The sequence below is a fragment of the Hyalella azteca genome, unplaced genomic scaffold, assembly GCF_000764305.2.
Source record: "Hyalella azteca isolate HAZT.00-mixed unplaced genomic scaffold, Hazt_2.0.2 contig3406, whole genome shotgun sequence".
NCBI classification, from domain to species: Eukaryota; Metazoa; Arthropoda; class Malacostraca; order Amphipoda; family Hyalellidae; genus Hyalella; species Hyalella azteca.
In genome coordinates this window covers 209,520-227,138 of record NW_025933656.1, presented here as the reverse complement: position 1 = coordinate 227,138, position 17,619 = coordinate 209,520, and the positions used below count along the sequence as shown (strand labels likewise).

Below are 17,619 nucleotides of genomic sequence, written 5' to 3'. Positions count from 1 at the left end.
CTAGTGTTTTTGCAGTATTTCGACACGCAAATGTATGACGTCACCATTTCAACCATCAATGAATGCATGGAACTAAAACAAAGCTTAATATAAAGGAAAAGCTGGAGAGGTGACGGAATTACCTACGATGTCGGAATATACCGCGTTTACCCTAAGTAGCCTATCTTGGAATTGGATTACAGGTATAGTTCATAACAGCATTATCATAGGTACGTACAACCGTACAAAAGATATTGTTTTAAATCCTGATAAGATGAGGGGTTGAGGGAATTGAAAATGACCTGATTGACTGTATACTATGATGACTGATCCTAAAAAATTTCCTGTTTGCCACTGGCACTGTCATTGTGGTCTATGCATAAGATGATGCCTGGAGGCTGGATGCATGGTTGAACTAATACCGTATAAGGTTGACCCATGCTGGCATGCCCCACAGTGATGACTGATGAGTGTTGAGTGATGACAATTTTGCACCATTCTGTGCATCTCTAGAGTCTAGAGCAACATCACTGTGAGCACATAATATAAATAGTCTAGATCAACACATTGTTTTCATGTCATCTTTGAAAGCATTAAAAATTTGACCTCATCAAAATGGCCCAAAAAATGTATTTACTACATGCAACCCACACTCAGGATGATGTATGTTTTCGGTGAATTTTCCCGCGCATTTTCACCTTTTTTAAGCTATTGCTGTGCACAGTTGGCGCTATGTAATGAAAATTGATTCTCTTCGCGCACGTGTTCGCGCAATCCTGGCCATCAATTCTACGTCGCGCTGCCGCGCACGAGCAGTTTGTGGAGGAACAGACGTAATACTCACATTACTCAGTACAGTATGCCTTTAATTATCTTTCAATAATATATGATTTTTCTTGATACGGAAATTTGGTGAATGAGAAATCTAGAACTTTATTTTAGAAGAAATTTTCTCCAAAGTCATATGGCAACACTGAACACCGTCTGTTTACATTTCGTATGTATAAAAGCCGCAGTTTACGATTACCGTACGTTCCTTATCCGACAAGGCGGACAAGCGGAAGAGTCAGAAGTAACCTGGACATGTCTTACATTTTATTATTGTCAGTTCGACTCGCGTAGTCAATATAGGCCTACTCGCGTATATTGTCGACTAAAATAGTAGAACTATTTTAGCTTTCTAAAGTACGGCGCACGGCGCATTTTTTTACCAGCATAGTATGGCGCACCGCGCAGGCCGTTAAAATGACAAAATAAATTCCCACGCACCTGGCACATCTTCATGACCATGGCATGCAACTAGTCATATTTTATGCAAAACTGGTTTAAAAATTAGTTTGATCTGACCAGGTGACATTGCAATTCACAAGAGCCAAGCCCAAGGTGATGTCACAGTTGGAATAAAAAATGACATCTGCAAGGTGCAGCTGCACTAACACTAAGGACCCTGGGCCACAGTCCCCCACTAGGTAAACCTTGTATTAGTTCAATCATGAAACAAATTTACCTTATTAAAATTGCCTGATAAATTTATTTACTAGAACTAGTCTAGTAGTCTCATTTTAAGCAAAACAGGTGTTACAAATCAGTTTGAATCACACTGTGGTCAATGTGGTGTCACATTGTGTCAGGTGATTTCACAACAACCAAGGTGATATACATGGAATAACAAATGAAATGCGCAAGGCGCACCTGTGCGTGGGTCAACCTTGTATTAGTTCAACCTTGTCAGGATTTACCTGACCTTAGTTTATAATCCTGGATTCCTGGTGTTTATAAAAAGTTGAAGTTCTGCTTGATCTGGCCCAAAAGATAATATAATAGTCAGTCATCAAGGATACTAAACTGGTTTATGCTAATTATTTCCTTCATTTTTCTTGAATCTTCAAAGTTCAAGCACCCCATAGTGTACTCATAGTGAGTCATACTTATTCATTACTAACAGTATATACTACTCCAAAGTCTGAAGTCTTTCTCTCTCTTTGTAGATGATGTAGATGTTGAATAAATGATATTTTCTGCAATTTGTACTTGTTTTCTTATATTGATATGATATTACCATATCCATACATTACCATATTAATAATTTGATATTACCAAAATATACATGGTGACATTCAAAATGCCTTCTAAATGACCATGTACCTATGTAATTGAGGAGGGCGGTGGCCAAAAATAGGCGCGCACTTGCGCCAATAGGAGCCAAATGGCCATGTGCTCCAATACGAGCAGGCCGGCAGCAGTGGCAGCGCAGTCGTTCCACTCCTATTTGCAGCAGAATGAGCGCGCTGCACCGCTGCTGCCCACTTGCTTTTCTTGGAGAGCCACGGCCATCCTGTTTACCCACACTACTCAAGTGAGCAGAGCTGGAGGCTGGAGCCCTCCCACCATCCTGGTGGATCTAAATGACCAATCATTTCCTAGAATCCCACCGTGCCACAAAATCAAATTCATGGACATGCCATTGAGCAGTGACAATAACCTTGTCCATTGCAAGCTTTATATCAGCAGCCGTATAGCATTTCTTCTGTATCTGTAAGCTTACAGGACTGGGCTTGTAATTTTCCACCATTTTTGTTGGGTCACATCACTCACATGAATTCACTATAACATAAAAGATTGAAAAAAACTTACCTGAAACAAAAAGGATTATTTTAGTGACCGCCATCATATTTTTGGAGAAATAAATCATAGTTTAGGACTTTAGGTTAATTACTTTTCATTCTATTTTGCCTGGTGCACAATTCTAGCTATGACATTCTATGCACAATTTTGTAGAGACCAATGATGCATTAATTTTTTGTTAAATGATTTTTTGCTGAGCAGGGTAAATTATCAAAATTCTTTATTGTTAATCAATTTTTTTGTTAACTGGAGCCTTCAATAACTGAGGTTCTAAAGTAAATGCATTTATAGATGTGTCCCTTATTATACTCTGTCTTGCAAAAATTGCCACCAATTTGTTTAGATTGAGGTAGAAAAATTCCACCAATGAAGTTCTAATGCCAACACCAGTCTGCAATTTTTTTATTAAAGCAAAATTTTTTGATACAGCAAATTTTTTTACTACAGACCCTAACTGAAGTATTTTTCAAAATATCACTTTTCAACATTTCTTCAGGGATTTTTTACAGCTAGTAAATGTATGATTTCTTCACTTGCGCTACTTCTTATGCTACATAGATAGGAAAAAGGTTGAAGTTTAAGCCACCATTTTTAGTTTTGCAATATTTCAATTATTTTTGCTGCTATAACATTTTTTTGCCATGACGGAGGACTGTCCCAATTTATCCCATCCATCCCTTATTACCCCGTTTGGCGGTACTTGAAGATTCAAGAAACCAGTATGGTTTGGCTATGATGGGCATCACTTCTAACCCTATAACAATGTTAATAGTTTCCAGAGGACATTCTAATTAAAATTCTTAATAGTTATAGGATTTATTTATTTTCCAATGAGAGATGTTCTTATTGGTGACAATAATGTCTCTGTGAATTATGTTTATGATTTTTTTATGATGATTTTTTTTCTTCTCCAGATGCTTATTGTGTCAAAAGAGGTCATTGGTGGTCAGCTCACTGGCATGCACATCCAGCAGCTTGAACACTAAAGCCATCTGGATTGGTACTGTTCTTATGTCAACTTCTGTACATAGTGTAAATCATACATTATCTAGTCCCTATATTATTTATTTTGGCCATTGATCATCCAGCATCTGACTTGCAGCTATACAATCCAAGATGTTCCATGTGCCAGTGATGGATCTTGAAGAACTTGTAAAACACAAGCTTTTGCCTGGCCACAAGCTCATTGCTGTATCCTTTACTGATGCATGTCATTTGTATTACTTATCTTCTTCTTTTTTTCATAGCATCTGTACAAATTTCTGTATGCTTGTGTTTAATTATTATCTGATGTATAATTACCTATCTACGGTACATAGTTTCTCAAATTCTTAATTTATTGTTGAATTTTACAGCATAAAATTTTGTGCAAGTATAACAAGATAAAAATATTGTCTTATTGATTATTCAAGAAATTTGAGCATGACCTAAATAGTATGAAGTATTTTTTATTCATTTGTTTTTGAAATTGTAGTTCCTGGTTTATATTTAGGAAAATTTGTTTTTTAAATTGCAACTGCCTCAATATTTGCCAATTCCTTATTTTTCTGAATGGCATCTGTTCTGCATACAGCATAGTTTGAGCTTTGCAACTACCCTGTATTTACTTATATTATTTTTGATTGTCATTTCACTTAGTGAGTTGCTCCTTTGTTTTCTCTATTTTCCTGAGCACTTGCCATGCATCTGACACTAGGCAGTACAGGCTGGGCTTGTCCAGGAGTTTGTCAAGAGAGACAGAGCCCTGGCTCTCATTGAGGGCTTTGAGGCTGCTGACGTATCTGCTCATCTCGACATCATTGCTGCTAACAAAGTAATCAGCAATAAATGCAGTTATACATAGAAAAAGAAAACTGACTTGTATAAAAAAATGTGAAGAGTATTTAACCAACTCAAGTGTAAACATTAAGATGAATGGCTAAGTTTAGGTCATGTTAAAATATTGTGGGCTGATATTTGCAAAAATCTATATTAATATAGATTCATATTCTACTTTGGCACTCAACTATCTATGTTCATAATATTTGTATGGAAGCACCTAATGTATTTGCTCAAAAAAATTAAATTTTTTTGGCATGTTAAAGAACTATTGTTTCAGCCAGTAAATGGATTTAAATGGGCAGAAAATACCTTCGATAATTTTTTTAATTTTAATGCATGAGCATCTTGAATGTTAGTTCCTATTGTTTAACTTCTTTGCTGAATGTGAATGCACAACAAGTAAGGCAATTCTGTTGGCTCTAAACAATTGGTAAGTTTTTATTTGATATCTTTGTGCACTGTATTGAAAATAATTCAAGAATTTCTCATTGAATTGTCAATAGATTATTATAAGTTCTGGTGGTGACAAACAAATTTTTAACTGCTTGTTTCCCTGAATACTTGTAGTATCAGAATATTTGGTTTAGTCAGAGCTTATCATAGGTTCTGATGGATTGCATTTATGTTCTGAGGATGATATCCAAGCTGCTTGACTGCTGTCTTTACAAAGATTTAGAACGGCAGGTATTAAAATAAAAAGATCTTACTCAAGCAACTCTGCCTTACTTCCTTACTTCTTAAGGTCTTATAACAATTCAATAATTTAGTATGTAACCAGTAAGGTTTGTATTGCTATGACCTGCAGCGTTCAGGTGCAGTCCCAGCCGTTGAAGTTGAGCGTGCTGTGCTCGTGCTGTGCAGCACTGCCGAGTTCCTGCCTTCGTCTCCCTCACAGTTTTTTATTGAATCTGTTTTGCCCATTGATGCCAGGTTCAAGTACACCATAGGTATGATACTTTGTTGATGTTCACTAATGTGCACTTATGCATACTTTGGATGCTGCATCACTGTTTATCATCATATGGGGCACCTCATTTACATTTATGTTCATGTTGTTTGTTTGCTAAATATTTACACTTCTGCTTTGCCTTTTTTGTGATCATTTATATATCTGTATATCTAATACAACTATCAATATCTATCATTTATGGCAAAATTCTTCATGGTATGCAGTTATTTACTAATCTGCTCTCTAATTGCTTTTTCAGTGTTCTTAGTAACATAATTAAATATTTTTGAACATTAATTGCAATAACATTTATACCTACATTTATGATGAAGAAGAAGGGAGTTTCACTTGTTTATACAGAACCAGTCTGCCGATTTTTATTGTCCAGAAATTTTTTTAAATGATGACAAATTTGTACTTGTAGTTCTTGGTTCTAAATAGTTTATATGTTGAGTGCCTCATTCAATAATTTTTATATGGTTTGTATGCACTTACTTGTCATACTTTCTGAGAAAGAGCTGTGAGAATACTTATGACAGAATCAGAAGTCCTTAGTAGTTGTTGAATGATTCCATATACTCAAAGCTACCTTTGTTTTATTCTATGTATTGTGGATGCCATTATTCTAACCTAAAGTTTTGTTTGCTAGTTTGGCTGCATATGGAATAATTCATTCTCTGCAAGCACCCTACTTAACCGACTGCCTTGTGCCTATGGTGAATCATCACCATCCTTTGCTTGTCTTCTGCCTGTTGCTTTTGTTCTCTGAAGTAGATTGTTGCCTTTCTTTGCAGACGGTCTCGAGATTAGTCACCGTAGCTATGCCCTCACTGGTTAGTACACTTGCTTGTATGATGATATTGATGATAACAGAATATATGATTCCATTCTGATTGATAACGTTCATGTAGATAGAAAGCTTGCATGTAATTTGACATGTAGCAAAATATTTTTACTTGCTTTTAGTAATAACATTGTCTTACTTTACTCTGCTGAGAAATTAATTAAGCAGCTATGATTTCCATGATCAGGAGCTCAGTGCTTAAAAACAAGAAAAAAAATTCCGTGCCTAATGAGATTGTTATAATGCAATAAAATGATTATTATAAAATAAATTAAGATTGTTATAATGCAATAAAATTATTATAAAATAAATTATGTAATTATAATTATTATATTACTCTAATTATGATACAATTGCTTTGAAATGAGTTATATAGCTCTCTGAATATTATTTGAAGATGTGGACTTTTTCAGTAAATCAAATGTAATGGTATCAGGTCTTATGATATTAAATAATTAAAGTTTTCCTCACTGACTCTTGAGCTATGTTAGATTTGAACCCTATAAGCTATGTTAGATTTGAACACTATTAGCTATTTTAGATTTGAACACTAATAAGTGTATTAGATTTGAACACTATTCTTGACAACAACGTGCTTATTCTCACTGCTTCATGATCACCACAGACGGAAATCAGAGCGCCATCCTGCTGAGTTTGTCCTCGTCGCGCCACCAGCTTCTTTTCGAGATGACCTTCAGCCAAAAAACAAACATATTTGTGTCTGAAGTGATGAAGGCTGCAGAGGGTATGGATAACACTTAACTACTTTTATTTATACTTCTGAATCAAGTTTGTGTTGCTTTATCTCTTCAAACAATATATCCTCGATTTGACCTATATTTTCCCGTATCAAAGTTGTACCTACTTCTCATTACAGGCGTGAGCAAGAGAAAAGCCCCGACCCCTGAGTTCACATGGCTCAAGCCTTACCTTAACAACAGTGCGAGCAGTGGCAGCAGTAAACCTTCAGCTGCCGGAGACCACAACCAAAACTCACAACAAATATTCACTATTGAGGGAGGAAGTCCGTGTTTGGTAGCAGACCTTATTGGCATGTCCCCTGAGGGTGCTGATGGAGGCTCACAAACTGTTAATAGTGATGGCGGTGCAGGGGGAGATAACTTTATTGAGACAGGCCGAGATGTTGTTGCCAACAGAGCTTCACCTTCACACAAGGGAGGTCTTGGCGGGTCTCTGGCTGCTGAAGATGAAGCAGATCTACTGAGAGTCAAAGATATCACGCTTGATAACTTTGCTCTTAATCAGTCTACATTTTATGTAAGTTGTGTTTAATATTAATTGCTGAAAGACTAAACATTTCTATGCAGCTATATTATTAATTTTCATCTTATTTTGCGGCATTTTCTCTCTGAATGCCCGTGACTTTGATACTAAATAATCATACCAAAAAATTGATAAGCATTTTTTGCTAATGATGAAAAGAGCCTAGAGTGAACTATAATAAATAGTATTGTAGCAGTAACTACTAATACAGAACAGTATTGTAGCAGTAACTACTAATCCTGAAGAGTATTGTAGCAGTAACTACTAATATAGAACAGTACTGGTATTGTAGCAGTAACTACTAAATACAGAACAGTATTGTATCAGTAACTACAAATATAGAGCAGTATTGTACCAGTAACTACAAATACAGAACAGTATTGTATCAGTAACTACTAATACTGAACAGTATTGTATCAGTAATATGTTATGAATGTATGTATCAGAAGCCGGCGGTGATGCCGGTGCTGGCAGGGGCGCGAGAGAGCCACGTGCAGCACATGATGGCGCAGCGTCAGGGCAGCTACACTCACGCCTTGCCTCTTACGTCAGATACATTACTTAGTTAAATAATTTCTTACATACATCTTGTCATTATTCATCTACATTAGGTACTTATTTATATACTTACTTACATACTTCGTGTCATTATCCTGAGTGGTTCAACTTCAGCTCTCACTTGAAATTGGCAGATTTGTGTATATTCATCCATGTTGAATACTTACGTGTGATATTTCTGATTTTACCATCTCACAACTGTATACTATTCAAGTTGATGGACATCAAGATATCCAAATGATCACGTATGCCTCGCTCGTAGGGTGTTCGTGGGCACGTGGAACGTGAACGGCGTGCCGCCCAGCATCGGTCTCATCGAGTGGCTGGCTGTGGACCCTGAGCCTCCCGACGTGTATGCCCTGGGCTTCCAGGAACTCGACCTCGCCACCGAGGCCTACATCTTCCAGGCCTCCAATAGGGAGCCCGAGTGGCGGTCAGTTCACGAACTGAAAGTAAAGCTTGTACACAGAGAAATTAGTGAGACTTTGTCCAAATAGCGGTTAAGTTTTTGTCTTTGTGTGGTGCTGCGTGCAGAAAGTGTGTCACTATTCAGAAAATATAATGCATACATTTTTCTCAGTGTGTTGGTTTTTAATAAGAAAAGATAAAGGTAGCGATGCATCGCGCCTTTCATTGCACTCTTTGCCCACTTGTCAGCAGAAGCGATGTAGGCCTTGAAATTCTTGTCAGTGTTGACCAACAAACCTTCAATATTACACATGAGACTTCAAGTTTAAGAATGTCAGTTGTTGAATTGAGATTCTCGTCCGTTTTGCTAATAAATCTTCAACTTTTCTCATGAAACCATGAGTTGAAGTATGTTTATTTGTGAGCTGAGATTCTTGGTAGTGTTAACCAACAAATCTTCAATTTTGCGTGCACGACTTTGAGTTGAAAATATGTTGCTGGCAAGTTGATATTCCTATCAGAGTTGGGCAACAAAATTTCAACATTTCACACTTGACGTTGACTTGATATAAGTTTGTTGATGAGAGCAGAGCTGCAGTGCTGAGCAGCCTGCACCCTGCAGCACGGTACGTGGAGGTGAAGCTGGTGCGGCTGGTGGGTATGCTGCTCATGGTGCTGGTGCAGGAGAAACATGCCAAGCATGTCTCCAGGGTCCAGGCTTGTACCGTCCCCACCGGCATCATGAACATGCTTGTGAGAACATTATTTTTTACAGCATAACTTTCCCTATTATTTCAAGTCTAATTATCATTAATCTTTGTCTGATTATTATTATTCTCAGTCTAATTATTATTATCCTCAGTCTAATTATTATTATTATTACCTATAAGTCTAATCAGGTATTATTATTATTCTTCATAGGCTTTAGAACCCAAGAGGGGTGTGAAATATATTTTTCTGTAATCCAGTGTTTATTAATATACAAATAATTTGAAGTTTAAAATCAACTCCTAGAACCTATCTAGATAATTTATTATTAAAAATTTTTAAGGCCTGCTGTCCATAGAATTTATTTATTGGTGCAGTGAATTAGTTCAATGAGTGCTTGCCAAGCCTTCAGAATTAGTTTTAAGGAAACTGTTTTAGCCATTGACAGGGATCAAAATTTTGAATAAAGAATAGTGGTTATTTATATTGAGTCACGTAATTTAATTGGATTCAAATTAAATTATTGGAAATTGGATTTCCATTTTTTGGAAATTAATTGCCTTTAACACCATGCAAAGCTTTGCTTAATGTGTCAAATAATTGCCATAGCAATATTGAATTTTCAGTTTGAAAAGATCTTATATAGTAACGATCTTATAATATTTACTCTCTGCAAATTAAGAAAAAAATTTTATAGCTGGAAACATAATGTAATAAAGTTTGTATTTTATTCCACCGAAAGAAAGGGTGACTTTGTAAGTACTTAATTGCAGGGCAACAAAGGCGGCGTGTCAGTGAGCCTGGAGCTGTACAACACGTCGGTGTGCTTCGTCAACTGCCACCTGGCGGCCCACGTCGAGGAATATGAGAGGCGCAATGAGGACTACGACTGCATCTGTGAGAAGACCGTCTTTGTGGGGCCCTCAGGGCTGCAAAGATACATACGTGACCACAGGTGCGCTGCATGGGGCCCTCGGGGCTACATAGATACATACTAGGTACTACGTGGCCTCAGGGCTGCAAAGATACATACGTGACCACAGGTGCGCTGCATGGGGCCCTCGGGGCTGCAAAGATACATACGTGACCACAGGTGCGCTGCATGGGGCCCTCGGGGCTACATAGATACATACTAGGTACTACGTGGCCTCAGGGCTGCTTAGATGCGAATGTGACTATATAGGTTTCCGATATTATTTCGTTTTGGTGCATGAATAATTCTTGTATGCATTTAAAGGATCACTATTACTATGTTATCTCTGTTTATTAGAGTGTTATGAAATTTCTATCATCCATGTTATGCATTCTAGAGGGATATTATTAGATTGGTAATATAGTACTATGCATTTCCGTGAATATACCATAATCCAAACCATTCAATGTTGATCTGATCTTACATTTCAGCCACATTTACTTCTTCGGAGACATGAACTACCGCATATCAGCATCGCCTGAAGTGAACATCAGGAAGCTGGCATCGGCAGGCCAGTACGAGACGCTGCTGAAGCTGGACCAGCTCAACCAGCAGCGTAGGATAGGGCGCGTCTTCAAAGGATACTCAGAAGGACCTATTAACTTCCAGCCCACGTTCAAATATGACAAAGACACGGACTCTTGGGACTCAAGGTACAACTGCCTGCCGTGTATAACCTTACCCTATTGTCAGGGAGTACAACACGTAGTGTATAACTAAACCACAATCCAATTTCAATAGTTATATTATTATTGAAAAACTTGGTAATTCTCTTGCCCATTGCTCAGTACTTTCTTTTAAACAGAAAGACAGTTTTTGTTTTCTTGTGACCTGTAGAATTGTAATCATTGATCACTATGCCAGCCATATTTTTTTGAACTAGCCTCACATAGGGATCGTCTAACTAACTCAGTTCATCGCAGGTGATAGAGATTGTTTGTGCTCTGCGGACAGGGATGTTTTGAATAATAAAATTCATGTTAAACATTGCTAATGATTTACTTGATTTATTTTCATTTTTATCCTATTTTAACTTTATTTATCTCCTGGTTTAATTTATTTTCATTATTGTTTAATTTAATTTTCAGTTATAGGTAGTTTATTGTTCATCACCGTATTGTTTTTACCATTTACCTAATTTTTAATTATTTTCATTTCTGAGTTCATCTGTTTTTTTTTTAACTTTACATATTTCCTTATTTTACGGACCTAATGTATCTCTCAACTTGCCTTATTTCTATCTGCAACTTTATTTTGTGGCAGTTAATATAATTGTTTGTTCAGTGAGAAGCAGCGTCAGCCGGCGTGGTGTGACCGCATCCTGTGGGCGGGTGAGGGCATCGAGCAGCGCATCTACAGGGTGCACATGGCTCTTAAGATCAGCGACCACAAGCCTGTCTCTGCATCTTTCTCATCGCAGGTAATCCCTATGGTTTTAATTAAAAAAAATTCCTGAATCATTTTCTATTCACTGACATCTATCCTACGTTATTCTTTACAAAATAACTGGCAGTTTCTGAAGAATCAGTGCCTTTTTCTGATTTCATATGCTGCCAAAAAATTTTTTTTCGTCCTGCACTCCATCCTTCAAAGTAATGCACAAAGAAATCTGGTACTATAAATTCATAGTGCTGTTATTAACATTTATTTTTGGTTGCAGGTGAAGGTGATAGACCAAGCAAAGTACCGGCGTGTCCATGAGGAGGTTATGAAGCAGCTGGACAAGATGGAGAACGAGTTCCTGCCGAGCGTGAGCCTCAGCAAGAGTGAGGTCGTCCTCAGCCCTGTACACTTCCTCGAACTGCAGTCTGAGACCATAACCATCAGCAACACGGGCCAGGTCAGTTGTGGCCACCATCAGCAACACGGGCCAGGTCAGTTGTGGCCACCATCAGCAACATGGGCCAGGTCAGTNTTACATGGAACTTCCCACTCAGCATCCCCTTATTATTGATCCTCCTCAGCATATCACACTTCACAGCCTATTTGGTATATCAGTGGATCTTGTTCGTCATTTTAACTTGTTCCAATTTACAAATTAATACATTCAATTTAAAGGTCAGCTTAAATTAAATCAATGTTAAATCATTTCTTTGCCCAGATGACTCAGACTAATACGTTCATGTAATAATAATACTAATAGTCAAGCATTTCGTTAACTCTGTACTTGTACCCATGCAGTTTCCCGTTCAGTTTTCGTTCATCAAGAAGCTTAACGACGAGGAATGCTGCAAACCCTGGCTCAAGATACACCCCAAGTCTGCCTTCATCCCGCCAGGTAATTATAGCAACATGATTATTTATGCCTCGGGTGTGAAGCTTGTTTGTAAGGAAATGCAATGCTACTAAAGCTCGACAAAATCGGCTAGTTGTATACGATTTCATGTAACCGGTATATACGATTTACGGCACTGCGTGATGTAATAATGGTGCTGATGGCGATTGCGTGATGTGGTGTAAGGTAATAATGGTGCAGGTGGTGACTGCGTGGTGAGGCTGGACGTGAAGGTGGACAAGAGCAGCGCTTGGGTCCTGGCGAGCGGCGCCGAGCAACTCTACGACATCCTCGTCCTGCACCTCGATGGCGGCAAGGACTACTTCATCACCATCACAGGTCTTCTTCATCATCTCCACCAATACACTTCATCATCTCCACCAATACACTTCATCATCTCCACCAATACACTTCATCATCTCCACCAATACACTACATCACCTCCACCAATACACTTCATCATCTCCACCAATACACTACATCACCTCCACCAATACACTACATCACACCACTTCATGAGCAGTACTGCAGAAACATGTACATAGTTTACGTGTGCAATATTCCAAATAAGTTTGCATAATCTTTTATTTTATGATATATGCAGCAAAGATCAATTAATATATTAAAAGCGCACATTACTGCAGGAGACTACGTGAGGAGCTGCTTCGGGTCGTCCATCAACGCGCTGGTGCACCTCAACAAGCCCTTCTGCGAGGTGCCTGTAGCGCAGCTCATCGACCTGGTAAACCTTGTACCGCTCCTACCAGCTACTGTTTACTTGAAAGTTGCTAATAGGTGTTATGGACGATAAATCTTCCCTTCAGGAACTGATATTATTCTAAATATATTTATATGATTATTGTTTTACTTGAATTATTCTGGCTGCGATGATAGCCCCGAAAATGTACAAGAAAGATGATTCATGTTATAGAGTGTATCAAAATAATCATTCAAATAACTGTAATTATGTTCCAGCTAGGCTTGTTTGGTTTAGTGATGAACATTAGAAACAACTTTTTTACCTAATCCAGAAGCCAGATTTCATCTTAATGTGTAATAACAACTCACAATTACCGCGTTTTTGTTTACCAGCGCAGAAATTCTTCAGTTTATTTCCTCATGTTACATATTACAAAGTGGAAATGGAGTATTTAAGTGGAATTGAAGCTCTGACCAACATGTATAATATAAATGCTTCATTGTAATCACAATTGCGCCCATCTTATACTGAACTATATATTAATGCTTCTTCATATACTGAACCTTACCTCGTAGCTCACAATGAATATTTTGTGGCTCAGGAGAGCAGCGCCCCTCAGAAGACGCTGGAGCTGCCCTACGCAATCCCTAAGGAGCTGTGGTACCTCGTGGACCACCTACACTCGCACGCCCTCAGCACTGAGGGCCTCTTCACCAGACCAGGTCTCAGCAAGGAGCTCTGCGAGATCAGGTTAATATCTGGTGGTGGTGCTTGTGCTGGTGGGAATACTTGGTATGTTGTGCCGCGGTGACTTGGGTTTACGTCTTGCCTATCTTAAGTATAATTACTCTCTAGGACAGACAGTGCTCCACCCACATGAATAAGACGTGATATCTCATGTAGTCAGAATTTCCTCTCATTCCATTGCCTTAAATAATATATTTATATAGCTATTCCATGGGACTTGAGTAAGAATAACTATTTAAATACACAACAACGGCAGTCCACACCGCTTCTTTCCTTCCTTCCATACCCCACGCTTTTACCCTCATCATCGTCAATCTTAATAGCCTTCATCATAACCCGTACTGCTCTCTCACGCGCATCACATTCCTCTATCAGGTGCACCGCAGTTTTCTTCATACCCACATCACATCATACCATTCACACCCTCAACACAGACAAAACATTCCTCACTCTCATTCCACCAGGTACGTCCATTCACACACAGCGCCCCCTGCCCGCCCCTACCAATGTACTCTCTGGCTGTGCTACCATCATGCATGAATACATTCATCAAGAATTTAAAAGCAAAGAATCTTCGTTTAAAAGCAAAAAATCTTATCGTGCAAAAGCAAAGAATCATCTTATGCAAGAAAAACGTTTCGGAGTCCAGCTCCATCGTCAGTTCAAAAACCTAAAAGACAAGTACAAACAATTCGCTAACTAAAATCCACATTGAAGTTTCCTAAGTGTTTTATCTAAGTTTCTGAGGTTCAGACTCTACAAAAGTTGTCTGCATACCTCGTCATTTTATAAGTCATAGCAGCACAAGTTCCTTTCCAAGGAACTTGTGAAGAATTTAACCGATGAAGAATTTAACCTATTTGACCGCCGAAAGTGAAGCACGGGTTGGGCATTTATCTTCCGTTGTTGATGCCTTCGCTATCCGTCAACATCCCAGAAGTCTAACTGAATCATTCGAGAAAACTACGAGTCAGATCCATCAGAAGAGACTTAGCCACCTCGGTATCCATTATGAAATCCATCCCTATGACTCTGATAAATTCGTTTTCAATTTTATTTCATACAACTTGGAACCTCGTGCTTTCGGCCTTGATTTCTTGCTGGCTATTCGGCCTTGATTTCTGTCTTCCTGTTTTTAAGTTGGACTTCTATAAATACTTTTTAGCCTTTTAAATACTTACTCCTAGCATACAAAATGTTTCTATTGCCAATCGTCCTGAATTTTTGGCAACTTGCAAAGCCTAGCTTACCGGGTTTCAAAGCTTATAAAGTTTTCTAGTCTGTTTTCCAACCCCGTGACACCATCTGTTAAAGGACTTGGCCAAAAATAAGGACCTAATCATTTGTAAGCCAGATAAGGGCAAGGGCGTTGTATTAGTTGACCGTAATCGTTACAACAGTAGCCTTTCTACTCTCATTACAGACCCTCCTAAATTTATCGAAATTACAGATCCAATTGCTAAAACTATTTTGAAGGTTGTGGACAAAATTAATAATTTCCTACGAAAACTTAAAGATTCCGTAGCACTTTCATCTGAAACTTACTTCAAACTTCATGCCTCCCTCTTTCACTTGTCCTGATTTTTTGAATGGCTTGCCCAAATTCACAAACCAGATTTCGAATTGAAATTTCAATTCCGCCCAATGTTTGCTGCTTTCAATAAACCGAGTTTCAGACTCGCAAAATTTTTAGTTCCGGTTTTGAACTGTCCCACCACTAATTATAATCAGTATACCGTAGACAATACTTACATGTTCGTGGATCGCTTAAAGAATGTTAATAATGTTCAGGACTTGACTATGGCTTCATTTGATGTAGAAAATTTGTTTACCAATATACCCCTCCATGAAAGTATCGATATCTACCTAAGTTCTTTGTTTAAAAGTGTCAATGACTGTGTCATGGATTTGATTCGCAACTTTTTATCTCTTCTTGAATTATCTGTTTTAAACTCAATTTTTGTATTTACTGGTAGGTTGTATAGACTAATCGATGGTTTGGGCCTGGGTCTTCCTCTCGGCCCCACCTTTACTAACATTTTCATGTATTTTCACGAGGCTACGTGGCTGGCCAATTGTCCTCTTGATGATGATTTTAGCCACTATTCTATAACCGATATGTCGATGACACTTTTTTTTCATTTTCAAATATCCCTCTCATGAAGGCTTTTATTCTGATCTTCTTAATCTCCAACACAAGTCCATCAAATTTATCATGGAGTTATTTTCCGATAGGGATTTTAGAGTTTTAGCCTCCACAACCGGTTTTTCTGACCTGCGAATTTTAGTGTCCCTATATATTTTTAAACGAAAGCCTAGTGTAAATGCTGCTTGCAGCTCACATCCCCTATAAATTGTAAATAGATAGGTTTGTCTGCTCACTTTTGCCTCATTCTTATTTGTTTTCATTTGACAATTGATTTCTTAATATCTTCAATGTGAATTTTAGTTCGCTAATTGTTTGTACTTGTGTTTTAGGTTTTTGAACTGACGATGGAGCTGGACTCCAGAACGTTTTCTCGCATGAGAAATGGTGACTTTTTTCACCGTTTTCTTTGCTTTTAAATTCTTTCGTGAATTTGCGATTTAAGCAATCAAGTGATCTTAATTCTGAATATATTTATATTTTGGCTTTGCTTTCACTACCAGAAGTAAATAGCACTGGTAGTAATACTGATTATTTGGGAAGGTCATGAAACTGATGTTTACTATCTTCGTATCGTTTTTATTGTCCATGTCGTGAAACATAGAACATGCACGACCTCATCCATGCAGAAATTACATGAATATGACTTCATTCAAAGCAGTTACATCATTGAATTCTCTTTATTCACGAAACATAGAAAATAAAAGCAATAGAAATTTTTTTCCATGAAAGCACTAATAGCGAAACCCGTATATTTACGCCACTTTTGAAATACGCCTTGTATGTAGGCCACATTTAAAATACGCCGCATATGTAGGCCACATATAAAATACGCGTATATGTACGCCACTACGCCACTGTTGTAAGATTGATTGTGTACAGAGCGGCGCTGGACGCCGGCATGCCGTCCCGTGAGCTGGGCGTAAGCGTGCACAGCATCGCGCAGGCGCTGCTGGTGTTCCTGGAGGCGCTGCCTGAGCCCGTCGTGCCCTGCAGCCTGTACCCCGCTGCCCTGAGGGCCGCCGCTGAGGGATACCTCCCCGCCAAACAGGTCGCCCTCTCATGCTCACCTCCGAAATGAGGCTTCTGCCTGGTAGAAATAGACTGGCATGGCCGTCATTATACTAAAACTATATTATCTTTCAAATATGATATAAAATTGGTATATATTATTTACCAAAATAAATGCTAAATAATGTTATGTAGTACATACCAAAATTAATTGGTAGGTATTGTGGTGAGCTCCACACGCCAATGTAGAAAAAGTTTATTACGTACGAATATACAAGTCGATATACATTGCTGAACAATCGACATTGCTTCGTACGTGCTCTGCGTTAGTACAGACCAAGTAATGAGTGCAAGAGATACATCACACAAAGCCTGCTAACTCGTGTGCAGGTGGTATCACAGATGCCGGACTACCACCGTAACGTGTTCACGTACCTCATGGCTTTCCTCAACGAGCTGCTCGTCCACAGACATGAGAACAAACTCGACGCTTCTACTCTCGGTAGTTTATAGTATTTAGCATGTGTCTTTTCGAGGTATTTGGCATGTATCTTTTTATGGTCATATGTCATTTTATGGTATATAACATAT

At 38.3% G+C, this 17,619-nt stretch overlaps 1 protein-coding gene across 2 annotated transcripts in view; it reads left to right on the top strand.

Moving 5' to 3' along the window:
• LOC108677496 (inositol polyphosphate 5-phosphatase OCRL) overlaps positions 1 to 17,541 on the top strand; it is a 19,108-nt gene extending 1,567 nt beyond the window's left edge. The window contains exons 2-20 of one of the 2 annotated variants that reach the window (XM_018165720.2): positions 3,519 to 3,795; positions 4,301 to 4,417; positions 5,231 to 5,372; positions 6,169 to 6,207; positions 6,844 to 6,963; positions 7,096 to 7,496; positions 7,949 to 8,049; positions 8,323 to 8,493; positions 9,059 to 9,221; positions 9,950 to 10,131; positions 10,581 to 10,802; positions 11,434 to 11,569; positions 11,810 to 11,989; positions 12,331 to 12,427; positions 12,626 to 12,763; positions 13,069 to 13,166; positions 13,726 to 13,874; positions 16,900 to 17,068; positions 17,419 to 17,541. In XM_018165720.2, coding sequence (XP_018021209.1) covers positions 3,721 to 3,795; positions 4,301 to 4,417; positions 5,231 to 5,372; positions 6,169 to 6,207; positions 6,844 to 6,963; positions 7,096 to 7,496; positions 7,949 to 8,049; positions 8,323 to 8,493; positions 9,059 to 9,221; positions 9,950 to 10,131; positions 10,581 to 10,802; positions 11,434 to 11,569; positions 11,810 to 11,989; positions 12,331 to 12,427; positions 12,626 to 12,763; positions 13,069 to 13,166; positions 13,726 to 13,874; positions 16,900 to 17,068; positions 17,419 to 17,541 — 2,823 coding nt within the window. In that variant the 5' untranslated portion in view covers positions 3,519 to 3,720. The remainder of the gene's footprint in view (positions 1 to 3,518; positions 3,796 to 4,300; positions 4,418 to 5,230; positions 5,373 to 6,168; positions 6,208 to 6,843; positions 6,964 to 7,095; positions 7,497 to 7,948; positions 8,050 to 8,322; positions 8,494 to 9,058; positions 9,222 to 9,949; positions 10,132 to 10,580; positions 10,803 to 11,433; positions 11,570 to 11,809; positions 11,990 to 12,330; positions 12,428 to 12,625; positions 12,764 to 13,068; positions 13,167 to 13,725; positions 13,875 to 16,899; positions 17,069 to 17,418) is intronic. The other variant, XM_047879607.1, reaches the window with a different exon arrangement.
• Positions 17,542 to 17,619: the final 78 nt, after the last annotated feature.